At 34.4% G+C, this 13,133-nt stretch overlaps 2 protein-coding genes across 2 annotated transcripts in view; one reads left to right on the top strand and one right to left on the bottom strand.

Annotated features, from left to right (window-relative positions):
* Positions 1-1,026: 1,026 nt before the first annotated feature.
* LOC111710877 (soluble scavenger receptor cysteine-rich domain-containing protein SSC5D-like) lies at positions 1,027-1,730 on the bottom strand. Its single transcript, XM_023485050.1, has 2 exons — positions 1,511-1,730; positions 1,027-1,460 (listed from the first exon to the last, which is right to left on the bottom strand). Exons 1-2 carry the CDS (start codon positions 1,728-1,730, stop codon positions 1,027-1,029), a joined length of 654 nt encoding a protein of 217 aa, XP_023340818.1.
* Positions 1,731-5,927: 4,197 nt separating this feature from the next.
* Positions 5,928-13,133, top strand: part of LOC111710879 (uncharacterized) — a 9,656-nt gene continuing 2,450 nt past the window's right edge. The window contains exons 1-6 of the mRNA XM_023485053.1: positions 5,928-6,034; positions 7,101-7,164; positions 7,219-7,271; positions 7,980-8,030; positions 8,305-8,411; positions 9,760-9,867. Of these exons, the coding sequence (XP_023340821.1) occupies positions 5,959-6,034; positions 7,101-7,164; positions 7,219-7,271; positions 7,980-8,030; positions 8,305-8,411; positions 9,760-9,867 (459 nt within the window). The 5' untranslated portion in view covers positions 5,928-5,958. The remainder of the gene's footprint in view (positions 6,035-7,100; positions 7,165-7,218; positions 7,272-7,979; positions 8,031-8,304; positions 8,412-9,759; positions 9,868-13,133) is intronic.

The following is a 13,133-nucleotide window of genomic DNA, read 5'->3' as shown; positions in this document are numbered from 1 at the left end:
TTTAAGGACGCATTTCGTTTAAATAATGTGGACGCCAAAAAAGAGGAGTTATTCAATTACAAAAATTTGTGTTCAAAAGTGTTTGATTTTATTTAAAATTTTGAAAATGCGCCAAAAATATTATTTAATACGCAATTTTTTTGTTTTTGTTCCATATTGAACAACTAGATGAAGTGTCCGGCGTTGTCTGTGGTAAAGACGACATTGCATTGAATAAAACAAGAAGGTAGATTTATGAACAACGGTGGGGGGTTGCTGAGGTTCAAGGATGAAAGGATTAAATACGAGAATAAAAGAAGCACACAAATCATAAAATTGAGGGAAAAAATGGAATATGGGATTGATTGATTGAAATTTGATTGATTGAAACTGATGTATTGAGTAATATCTAGCTCATTTTGTCATTGGTAATCAAGAATGGAAATTATTTGCAGCATTATTTATCATGGAAAAGTTAACTGAAGGTAATCAGCAAATATATAATAGAGCTCACGGTTTGAACGTGATTTCGGATCAGTCCAAGTGATTTCTTGGCAATAAATTTTGGTGGGTAATGAGGTTGAACAATTAATTAGTCCTCATTTTTTTCAAATTAATCGGATGAATGGAAATTAGTGATTAAAATTATTTGTTGAAATTAAGATAAGTTTAAGAATTAGGTTCTTGAAATTTTATTTTTGATTTATATCTTGGGAATAAACTTGAGTTTGGTAATTAGTTGCAAAGAATTTGAAGAAATTTTATTTGCCTTGAAAAATCATGAAATGTAAATTATCTATGAGTGGATACACTGTAACCAGAATTCAGGGTGAGCTCTATTGCTTGTTGTCGGAGGACTCAGTGTAGAATTCGTCTTGGGCTGCTCCGAACTGGGTTTCCATGTCCTGAGCTAAACTCTCTGCTACTCTGTCTTCTGTGAGGCCTTAAATCTGCTTCTGAGGCTGTATTTTTTGGTTGAGGTGCCTGTTGACCGTGATGCTGTGTCCTCAAATTCTATCTTGTAGTTGATTGTAGCCCCAAATGTCTTCATTCTTTCTTCAGAGAAGGTCTTGAACCCTGCAGCTGAGATTTCAAGTCAGTATAAGGGTTCAATCTTGAAGTGGACAATGTCGCCCACCTGTGGAACTGATCCCTGTTCTCTCCAGGTGACTGTGAGTCTCCTTCAGGTGTATTTCTGTTCCCATAGAGAGTCCAAGAGGTTGAAGAACTCCAGATTTGATGTTGAAATGGTATCGTAGGAGGATCAGGTGCGGTTGAAGGATCTGGTCTAGTTGAAGGATTGGGTTTGGTCAAAGGATCTGGTTTGGTTGAAGGATCTGGATTAGTTGCAGAATCTGGTTCTTTTGAAGGATAAGACTTGATCAAAGGATCTGGTTTGGTTGAAGGATCTGGATCAGTTGCAGAATCTGGTTCTTTTAAAGGATCAGGCTTGGTTGAAGGGTCTGGTTTGGTTGGAGGATCTGGATCAGTTGCACTATGGAAAGCCGCAGTGAGGAGCAGGATGGGTAACTGCTGGTTGAGGGCGGGAGTTGAGGATGTCGGGTTTCAAGGAGGTTGGAGCAGTCAGAAGAGGAAAAATCCAAGTTGGTTTTTAAGGTTAGGGTGTATAGTTGGTTTATGTTTTCCTGTTCCTCAATGTTATTCTCCTCAAAAGCAAGTTGGAAAGCCGCGGTGAGGAGCAGGATGGGGTGGTTGTCTGGTGGCTGAGGAAGGGAGTTGGTTATGCTCATAGCAGTCAGTCAGTCAGGTATGGAGGTCATAGAGGTCGGAGCAGTCATAAAAATCAGTTTTCATGGTTAGGTAGTACAGACAGGGGAAGGATTTCAGTTCCTCAATGTTGTTGTTGAGTCCTTAATGGCAAGTTGGAATGTGGCGGTGAGGAGCCAGATGGCTTGGCTGTCAGGTGGTTGAGGGCGGTTGCTATGGTCAGGGAGGTATCTGGTGCATTGCTGCTGTTATCCGTTTGCAGCAGATCATACATCACTGTACATTTCTGAGGTTCCTGGAGAGGGGTCGTAATGTAGATTCGATCAGTGACTTCATGGATAGGATCATGTTGAGCAAACCTGAAATTCTCAGGCTCCTGTGGGATATCACCGTTTTCAGATTGATTAGCGTATTTGTTGATTATGATCTGTTTAATACTACAACTTTTGTACAAAATTGCATATATATATATGAATTTTCGTATAAATTTGTCACAGTTTCATATCAATTTCTCGAGACAGAAACATCAGATAGAGGTCTTATATGTATTGTTCAACGCCTGAGATTCTCAGGTTTCATCCTATAGGCCCTTTCATTTTTCCTGTACAGTCCCTTTAAATTTTAGAACAATATAAAATATTGAAAAGCACTTAAAGTTTTTTTTGATTTGTTTTAAAGATATTTTTGGAAACATTTTACTTCACAGTTTTAAAGGAACAGACAAAAAATAGATTAAATATTTTTTATTAAAATATCAAAATTAATAAATTCTTAATTATCAATATGACAAATGCATTTTGAGAGTTTGACATTCAAATATAATGGAATTAGGAAAGTGATTTTAATTCTAACCATATGGAAATGCAATACATAGTGAATAATTTACGAGAAAGGGGACATTTTTCCAAATTTTGTGCATAAAGGGGACATTTTTCTGAATTTTGTGCATAAAGAGGACATTTTTCTGAATTTTGTGCGGAAAGGGGGCATTTTTCTGAATTTTGTGCTTAGAGGGGACATTTTTTCTGAATTTTGTGCATAAAGGGGGCATTTTTCTGAATTTTGTGTATATAGGGGACATTTTCTAGACTGTAAACATTAATTAAGGGACCATGCGTTTAATGAATTTAAAACTCTATTCTTGGCCACACTCACTTTCATACAACGGGGGGGGGGGGGGGGGGGGGGGGGGGAAGGGTGACTTAATTTTTAAATGCAGATCTGAATTGTAATCTAGTTTTTGTTGGAAAGTTAGATATATATAAAAAGAAAAGAACATTCTCATTTCTATTTATTATTTCTCGCTTGTAGTTGTAGTTGTAGTTAGGGTTGTTAATCGTTTAATCAAATCAAATCAAATATTATTTATTTACGCAGAAACATTGATAAATCATTATTACAAGTGGTAGATTAATTGTCAACTGATAAATGTTCTGCGTCTAGAGAACTGCTATAGCTGTAGCTGTTTTCATATCAGCTCCCCAGTTGCTCGATAATAAACGAAAGAAAAACTATAGATACGGTATTGACGGTGCAGTGGTGGATGGTTTAGGTAGGGCAGGAGGATTGGATAGAGGAGAACAGGGACATTTTAGCTTCAACTATGATTTATAAATATTAATTAATCAGTACAATCTGGACTCTAATGAATACATAATCTTACAAATTTCAATTTATCAATTCTGAATATATGATTAACTGGAAATCGTAGTTGTAGGCGTGTAATTAATTATGCTGATGTAAAGTAAATCCGATTTCAGAAAGAATTGAAGAGAAAAAAATAAAAAAATAAATCAAAGTTATAAAAATTATAAAAATTTCCCTATTAATGGGGAATGTCCACATTACCCAACAAACGTTTTCGTGTTAATGGATTTTTTCTTTGGAACTTGTATGAATCTAATTAACAGAAAAAATCAGATTTGAAAATTTCCACGCATTTTAAAATTTTATTGGTCGAAACATTTGTATGTTTGTTAATAATTTCATATTTTGAGTTCCTAATGTCTTTAAAATTTAAAAAAAATATTTTTTAGTTAGATTTTTAAAATTTTATTCTGTTTCAACGTGCGGCATTTTTATTGTCTTTCATCTAACATGCAACAATTGGAGCCATATGGAGAGGGGGGGGGGTTGAAATGTTACCATTTCTAGGCCAAACTTTTAAATTACACTTCGGATGCTTTACTACACGGTCAAAGCATCCAAAGTGTCGAAAATGAAATACAATCTGATTTTAAGTTTTAATCCAAGTTTACTTTGGTTGTGCGTGATGTGGCTCTGATCTCTAATAGTTCTCCTTAAATCTATTTAATTGAAATGTTTTGTTATCATTATTGAAATTAGGTGGAAAATATAATCAAAACAGCCAATAGCTATATTCCACCTAATTACTTTATACTTGTACTATCAATATAATCATCAATTTGTTATTGTAAACTCGCTCTGTACACAGATACATGTATTTTAGAAATAAACTTTATCTTATCTTATCTTACTAGCCTAGCTTGGACTGTAAAAATTATTTTTTTGTTTTTCTTTAAGTTTGAATTTAATTTACTCTATTCATTGCACCGCCGTTTTGTAATCTTTCTTTTTATTACAAACTAGATGAAGTGCCAGGCGTTGCCCGTAGAATTTTAAAAATCGAATTAAAATAAAAATTTATAATTTATTTATCTTATGTCATCCCCAAGGTTATTAATGAGTTTCGTCACTAAATTTCATCCCATTTGATTCAGCCGTTTGGCCAGCAATAGCAAACATATAAATGAACGAAGAGCTTTATTATAGATTACAATTGTACTCTTACTTTTTTTCAAAACATAAACTTTTACATGTCATAATTATTTTCTGGACCTTTGTCCTTTTTTTCATCTCATAAAATTTAAGTTTAAGTTGAGTTTTTCATTTTCAAAAATGTCTTTTACTATCTCTAGTTTAAATACTAATTATTACTAACATAACAGTATAATAAAATGTTGACTTTTTAGAAACAATGCTTTTTTTCTGCTAGTTTTGTTTGAAGGAGAGATAGAGTATAGTACATGCAATTTAATTGGACTGTATGTGTACCTTTAAAGTATCTTATACTTATCCCTGATATCCAAGAAGCCAAATGTTTTGAATTCACAGTTCAAATTTGCCCCCCCCCCCAAAAAAAACAAAACAATTCTTATTGTTATTTTTTTAAGACATTATAAAAAAAGTTTTAAAAATCTCAGTATAAAGTTTGAATAGATACATAAATAGAGAATACAAATGTTCAGCAAGAGAAAGCTGCTTTCTCGATTCCTCGAGACCGGAGAAAGTGGGGTTTTTTCTGTTCATACTGTTTACTTGTTTGACTCATACATAGTCTGCTTCTTCTGTTCCTAAACAGTGAATCATATATATATACTTGTACACTGTACATAGCTGAATTCAGTTAAAAGTTCTATCACAAATTGTCGTGGATGTAATCATTAATAAAGGAAGTTATTGAGTTTGATATGACTGAGCTCCATGTGTAGATAGTTGAAGACAAGGTTAAAAAAGTATATCGTCGGAATAGTGTAATTAAGTGAATCCTAATATTTAGTGTGTACATATAAGATTTAATACAATGTAATTAAAGGAAATGATCTCCGTTGATGATCATTTTCAATTACATAAGCAAATTAAATATCTACATTTTTCCCCATATATGTTTCATATGTAAAATCCATTAGATCATACAATAAATATCATATTTTCAAATAAATCAGGAAATTTGAATAATTCCAACTTCACTGCAATTTAGATTAGTCAAACGATGACTTATTATAGGCCATGGGATGAGTCGTTTGTTATTTACAATTCGCCAGATTGTTTTTTCTTCTTGAAAAGCTGAATAAATGTGTGCACATGTACGTAATAGTTACAGACATATTATTATTCTCGGGACCACAATAATGGTAGAATAATAATAAACAAAGGCGTGATTTGAAGCTACTGTCTACCATGAAAGAAATTAACAAACACAAAACCCCCCCCCCCCCCTTCCTCTCCCCGCCTCCCCATTCCTTATAAGCGTCAACCTGCATATGTTGGGCGTAGAAAGTTACGATCTATGTAATGTTGAGTCTCCCCCTTTCTCTGCGCCCCCCCCCCCTCCACCAAGTTTGTGCAGTTAATCAACATCTACAGCTGTATGACAAGCTTCACAATCAACTCCCCAATAAATTTTATTAGAATAATGATTATTTAGTTTATTAAAGATGTTTCAGAAGTATGTGCGGGAAACCATTATTTAACAGTGTTTGTGGTCTGTCATTACAGAATAGTGTCATCATAGTCGGTGTAGTTGGTAAACCATTTCAACTTTAAATATATATATATATATTATAACCCCCCGGCCAACCATTAGTGTTCAAAAAAAATGTCAGCCCAATCGGTCCAACCATTTGGCCGACTATATATATATACGATTGTTTTGTTTTATTATATAGATAGAAAAAATATATGTTCTCAAAAAAATTACTATTCAAAAAAATTTGATTTCGCGGATTTTTTTCTTTGTTCCAAAAATATTTTTGATATTTTATCAGATTTTTATTTTTATGCCTAAAATCCGAAGCAATCGAAAATTCTATAAATATATATATAATGAAAAATTATTTAGAAGCAGAAAAATTTAAAATTTTTGGCGCGCAATCAATGAAAGAACCATGGCAGAGAATAAGAGATATATAAAAGAGAGGATTAAGCAGAAAATCAAAATTGTCGGCAGTGGTGACAGATATTTAGCAATCAGGATTAAGGGACCAATNGGGTGTCTAAGAATACCAATAACAGACAGGGTGTCCCAGAATACTAATAGAATACAGGGTGTCCAACAATACCAATATAATACAGGGTGTCCAATAATACCAATAGAATAAAAGGTGTCCAAGAATACCAGTAGAATACAGAGTGGCCAAGAATATTAATAGTGTACACTGTAAAAGGGGGTCCAAGAATACCAATAGAATACAATGAACAGAGTGTTCCAGAATACCAGTAGAATACAGGTTGTCCAAGAAAACAGATAGTATACAGTGTGTCCCAAAATACAAATATTATACAAGATGTCCCAAAATACAGAGAGTAAACAGGATGCCCAATAATGTGATATTATTTTTATAAAATACATTTTAGCGATTAACTTTGTATTTCCTGGCATCCTGACTCTCTTCATCCCTCAACGCAAAAAATAGAATATTTCTCTCTTCAGTTTTAGCCGCAGCGCTCGGCCAAAAAAAATTTTTACACAAAATAGAAATTTTTTCATATAAGTCTTCAATTTTCGTGCCAAGATTGGGCTATAATTTTTTTTTTCAATTTTCCAGTAATTTTTATGTTAACATAATGAATATTTTCGATGTTTTGTTTAGAGTTAATAATAACAGTTGTTGCTACTGTACTAAACGTGCTAAAATATTCTCAGGGATATGACAGGTAAAATAGTTTTCATAAAATTATTTTATTTTTTTAAAATTTTTTTTTTTACAGGACCGAGTGCGAAAAGGTTGATGTATGTATTGGACCACTCATAAAATATTCTGGTAAATATATAAGAATATTCTGGTAAATATATAAGAATATTCTGGTAAATATATAAGAATATTCTGGTAAATATATAAGAATATTCTGGTAAATATATAAAAATATTCTGATGAATATATAAGAATATTCTAGTAAATATATTTAAATTATTCTGGAAAATACAAAAAAATATTGGTTTAATATATAAAAGTATCCTGATAAATATATAAAAATATTCTGGTGAATATAAAAAAATATTCCGGTAAATATATTTAAAAAAATTCTGGTAAATATATTAAAAAAACATTAAGGTACATATATATAAAAAATATAGTCTGGTAAATATATAAAAATATATTTTTTAAACAAATACAAAAATGAGTTTAAACCAAAAACAGTTAAAAGTGCTAAAATTTTCTTAATATTTAGACATCTAGTGAGGACCAGTATACTGTGGAGTAGGAAGACGACATTGAAATAAAAATAAGTGTGTTTGGTGTTGTTATAAAAAAATAGTTTTATTTGTAACTTATAAAACCAGTTATTAAGTGAAACGGGTCTGTTTATGCTGCACAGCTGATGTATGACAAGTCATTTGGACTATTTAAAGTCATAGATTGATCATAAAAGTCGTCTTTCTTTTCCAGAGTTTTCTGGTTCTCACTGTACAGTTTTCATATTTAAAAAAATTATTCTTATTAAATTATTATTCAATTTCTTGTGTTTAGTTTTTGATGCTCTTTTTGGAGTAGTTTGTTCATTAATGCTCATTTTTGGAGGTACATTTTTTATCAGATCTTAGTTTTTTTGAATATTTATATAAACTAATAGGCTTTTAGGGCGCTTCGCACTTATCTTCTAGTTCAATTGTGAACATTTTCTCTTTGTATACATTGTAAAACAAAACAAAGAAAAATTTCGCAGATTTTATAAAATTCTTAAAAACCGAATTTGTTAGAAGCAAAAGTTCGATCATCCATAAACATTATTGGATACAAACAAACACCCAGACAAGCAAAATATACATAGAATAATGATTCTATTTTTATTTAGCAAAGACTAGAAATGTTTGCCTATTGATTTGTTGGATGATTCTCACATTCTTCTTGAGTACAAAATACATCTGGGTGGTTGTCACTCATGATTGGACTAATCTAGAGGTAATATATCATACTATCTCAAGTGCCCGGCGTTACCCGTGCAATTTTAAAACAGTGGAAAAATATTCGAATTTTAAAGAAAAAGAATCGAATTTTGAAGAATTAAGTTCAATTTGTTTGCCTATGTCACCCCCCGGGAAACCCATGGGTACTCTCGAAAATTTTCAGCCAATTTTATCCAGCTGTAATTGGCCAGCTTTAGCTAACATATGTAATTGTAATATATGTAATCTGTAAATATATATATAAATAAACGAAGAGCTTTACTATATAGATTGGCTTTAAAAGAGATCGTTTATCATAGTGAGAAATATAATAGGAAACCAAACAGCAACATGACAGGCTGGCTAACCTTTTTTAATATTCTTTTATTTTAGGAATAAAATATAAGAACACACAGGGTGAACCGGGGTGTGGGGGGCAAGCTCTTTTACACAGCAAAGAAACGCTCTTATTAGTAATTTTACCTTTAATTTGATCTTCCCCCCCCCCGTCAGCTACCACCCTGATCTAACATATACAAAAAAGATTAAAAAAGAGGGGAGGAAGGTCAACCACAACAGTTTCTAGTCCGAGCCACCTTGAAATCCTCGTCCTTTCAATATTATTTTTTTTATGTGTCTAAACCTTCCAGATAAAACTGTTTTTAAAGAATCGGGCCACGTTAGGGCATTAATGAAATATAGGATTTTTGTAAATCGAAAAAAAGGTTTCAATTAAATTGAAGTTTTCAAGTTTAATGTCTTTAAAAATGTTCACCTTTATTACACGCATTTTCAGATATTCCTGTTGTAGAATGCCGCAAATAATTCTGAGTTAATAGAACTTCAATCTTTTTTGTTAATTACCATAAAATTTTTCCGGGTGGTTCCGTTGGGAAAATGATAGGCAGAGGTATGCCAAATATTTTGCTATTTATTTTATATCGCGAAGGTTAGCCATTACAGAGGCAGAAGAGAATTAAGTTTTACCTCTATAAAGTTTGACATTATTTTCACGGGTTTGAAGATTCCAATATAATGTATAATCATTGCAATACATTAGTCCGGCCATCCATACTTTATGCCCTAACGGGGCCAGATTAAAAAAAATAGTTTTATGTTCGAGAATTGGAAACTTTTAAACACATAATAATCGAAGGACGAGGATTCCGAGGTGGCTCGGACGAAAAAATTAGGAGAATGTGGCTCGGACGAGAAATTGTGGTGGCTGGCCTTCCTCCTCTCTTGAAAACAAAGACGTTTCCTGTGCAGGGTAGGAAGGCCGGAATGGTTTATTTACTTGTTGTCTATATACCCCGGCCTACTGATAGTCTAAACATATTACATACATAAATTAATTATTTCAGGATTGGATTTCTATCACATACCTTCTCTTCTATCTAATAGTATATCTCCTGGTGTGGTCTCTCTATCGAGAGATTAAAACTACTCCGGCCAACTATTCAAATACGCAGGTATAACACTCTGGCCGGCCTACCAGGCCACCTATCCAAAATTCGGACTGTGCTGCACTGGTCTGCCTTCTAGATGAGTTAAATCACCATTAGAGGAATTCTATCGAAAACCCCGCCATTTCACTGGAAACGTCATAAATGAATTGAGTCTTTGCCACAAACTCTGATTTTCAAATTCCTATATCTTTGCAAACTGATAGTTTCAACCTTAGATATTTTAAACTTAGATTTGATCTAACAGAGTTTGAATTATTTAAGGTTGGGAACTTGGATTACAACGATATATGTAGATATAAGATAATCAGAGTTTTGGACAAACTTAATTCCTTTCCATGTAAACCACTATACTTCATCAGAGAACCCCCTCTTTCATCGGAGACTCATTTTATTGGAGACCATCTAAATTTTATCTCTGACTCTCAAACATTTATTCTTGTTTGATGCTTTATAGGCAATCCCCTAGATTTTGCCATATTTCAAGTGGGTGGGGTAAATAAAAAGGTCTTCAATAAAAATATACATGTCTGTGAACTTCGATAGAGTTTTTAATGTAAAACCCATATTTTGCATTATCACAACGAAGGATATCGTCGTTTAACTATCTTGAAAAGAGTTAAATTCTAGTAGTTTTCTCATCTTATTCAGAGAATTCACAATAGGAAATCCCATTTATCCAGTCAATGGAGGGTCACCTATAATTAAGTCTACAATCCCTTTAAAATGAAAAAAATAAAATCTTCCATTTACTGCTCGACACATTCATCTGATTTATACTTTTCTAAAATTGAGACAATATTGTTAATTATTTAGATTTATTAAGTTTAAAACTTTAAATTTAAACACTAAATTGTTTAAAACACTAAATTGTTCTAAAAAATTTAAACGTAATATAAAGTGTATAAAGTAACCTAAACCACTACAAAATAATTCATATTTTATGACAAGACGAGAGCTTTCTAGTTTCCATATTAGATATTTACACTGCAACCTGATTAAACTTTAAAAGTTTAAATCTTACTTTTGGAAAGTTTATAGAAACAGAACTGATTGGTATTCACAAAACATTCTTTCCAGAACAATCTTCTGTTCCGCATTCATACCAATAGAATACAGGGTGTCCAAGAATACCAATAGAATACAGGGTGTCCAAGAATACCAATAGAATACAGGGTGTCCGAGAATATCAGTAGAATACAGGGTGTCCAAGAATACCAATAGAATACAGGGTGTCTAAGAATACCAATAACAGACAGGGTGTCCCAGAATACTAATAGAATACAGGGTGTCCAACAATACCAATATAATACAGGGTGTCCAATAATACCAATAGAATAAAAGGTGTCCAAGAATACCAGTAGAATACAGAGTGGCCAAGAATATTAATAGTGTACACTGTAAAAGGGGGTCCAAGAATACCAATAGAATACAATGAACAGAGTGTTCCAGAATACCAGTAGAATACAGGTTGTCCAAGAAAACAGATAGTATACAGTGTGTCCCAAAATACAAATATTATACAAGATGTCCCAAAATACAGAGAGTAAACAGGATGCCCCTAAATACCATTATCATATAAACAAAATACCAATAGTAAACAGGATGCACCTAAATACCATTATCATATAAACATCAAAGACGACTTTCAAGTCGTCTTGCTATTGTCATGTTTCGTGGGACACCCTGTAGTTCTGTTCATAGAGTCTATAACCAGAAATTTTCCATCTTTGAGAGTGTTGAACAAAAGAATGTTACAGTATTGCAAATCAAATCTCTAGAAACATATCCTTAAAATATCTAAAACATTCAAATTTAAATCACTCTAAAAGTTGGACTCTTTCTGATTACATAAGATATATTAAAGCTTCATTTCTAGTTAAAAATTCCACACCTTAAAAAACCTAGTTTTGTAGCACCTGGTGGACACAGGGGCTTCAGTTTCAGTTTTCCCACACAGACCTCGCCAAACTCTTTCTCCTGGGTTTGGGGTGCAATTAAGGACCGCCGACAGGACAGCCATGAATACTTTTGGTTCTCGTCAGATTGCTCTCCAGTTTGATTCCCGCCGATTCGACTGGAATTTTCTCCTCGCCGATGTATCCATGCCCATCCTGGGTTCTGATTTCCTTCGCCATCATCATCTGTTAGTTGGCGTTGCCAGTGCCTGTCTCCTTGATGCTGCGACCCTTGAAGCAATCCCCGCCATTTCGTCGAATTGTAAACCTGGGAAACATTCAGAGTTGTATGCTGTGTTGTTGTCTACCACAGAAGAGTTCAGAGACCTGTTGGCTGAGTACCCTGATGTGATCTCATCTAAAGTGCTGCAGTTCCTAAACATGATGTTCGTCATACTGTTCCTGGCCCTCCGGTTTTTGCCAAAGCTAGGAGACTAGATGCTGAGAAACTTGAATCTGCTCGGAAAGAGTTTGCTGCAATGGAGACTGCAGGTGTAATCCGCCGTTCTAACTCTCCTTGGGCGAGTCCTTGGCATATGGTACGGAAGCCTGATGGATCCTGGCGCCCTTGCGGCGATTATCGCCAGTTAAATACTCAGACAGTTCCTGACCGGTATCCTCTTCCCAATGTAGCTGACTTCACTTCTCGTCTCAATGGCTGCACCGTGTTTACTAAGTTCGACCTGACCAAGGGCTATTATCAAGTGCCCATGGCCAAAGGTGATATTCCAAAGACAGCAGTGATTACTCCTTTTGGTCTTTTCGAGTGGATCAGGATGCCTTTTGGTCTCAGGAATGCAGGATGCACCTTCCAGCGCATGATGGACCAGATTCTAGGTGATGTTCCTCATTGTTTTGTTTATGTTGATGACCTGCTCATAGCCAGTCCTGATGCAGAATCCCACCTCCACCATGTCCGCCAGGTTTTTGACCGTCTCCGCCTCCATGGCCTCAGTATAAACCCTGCCAAGTGTGTGTTCGCTAAACCAGAGGTTGAGTATCTTGGCATGAGGGTTTCTAGTAAGGGATGTTTTCCTCTCCAGAAACATACTGAAGTGATCTCAACTTTCCCTCGTCCTGTAGACAAGAAGGGACTTCAACGGTTCCTAGGGATCCTCAACTTCTACAGAAGGTTCATCAAGGGGGCTGCAGGGCTCCTGGCTCCACTGACAGAAGCTTTGAAGGGAAAGGTCTCAACACTCTCCTGGACCTTAGAGATGAATCAAGCGTTCTCTGTCGCCAGATCTGTCCTATCAACGGTTCCAACTCTCGTGCACCCAGATCCCTCCGCCAAGGTTTCCCTTGCTGTAGATG

The sequence above is a fragment of the Eurytemora carolleeae genome, unplaced genomic scaffold (genome assembly GCF_000591075.1).
Source record: "Eurytemora carolleeae unplaced genomic scaffold, Eaff_2.0 scaffold1103, whole genome shotgun sequence".
NCBI lineage: Eukaryota > Metazoa > Arthropoda > Copepoda > Calanoida > Temoridae > Eurytemora > Eurytemora carolleeae.
This window is presented reverse-complemented; position numbering and strand designations above follow the sequence as displayed.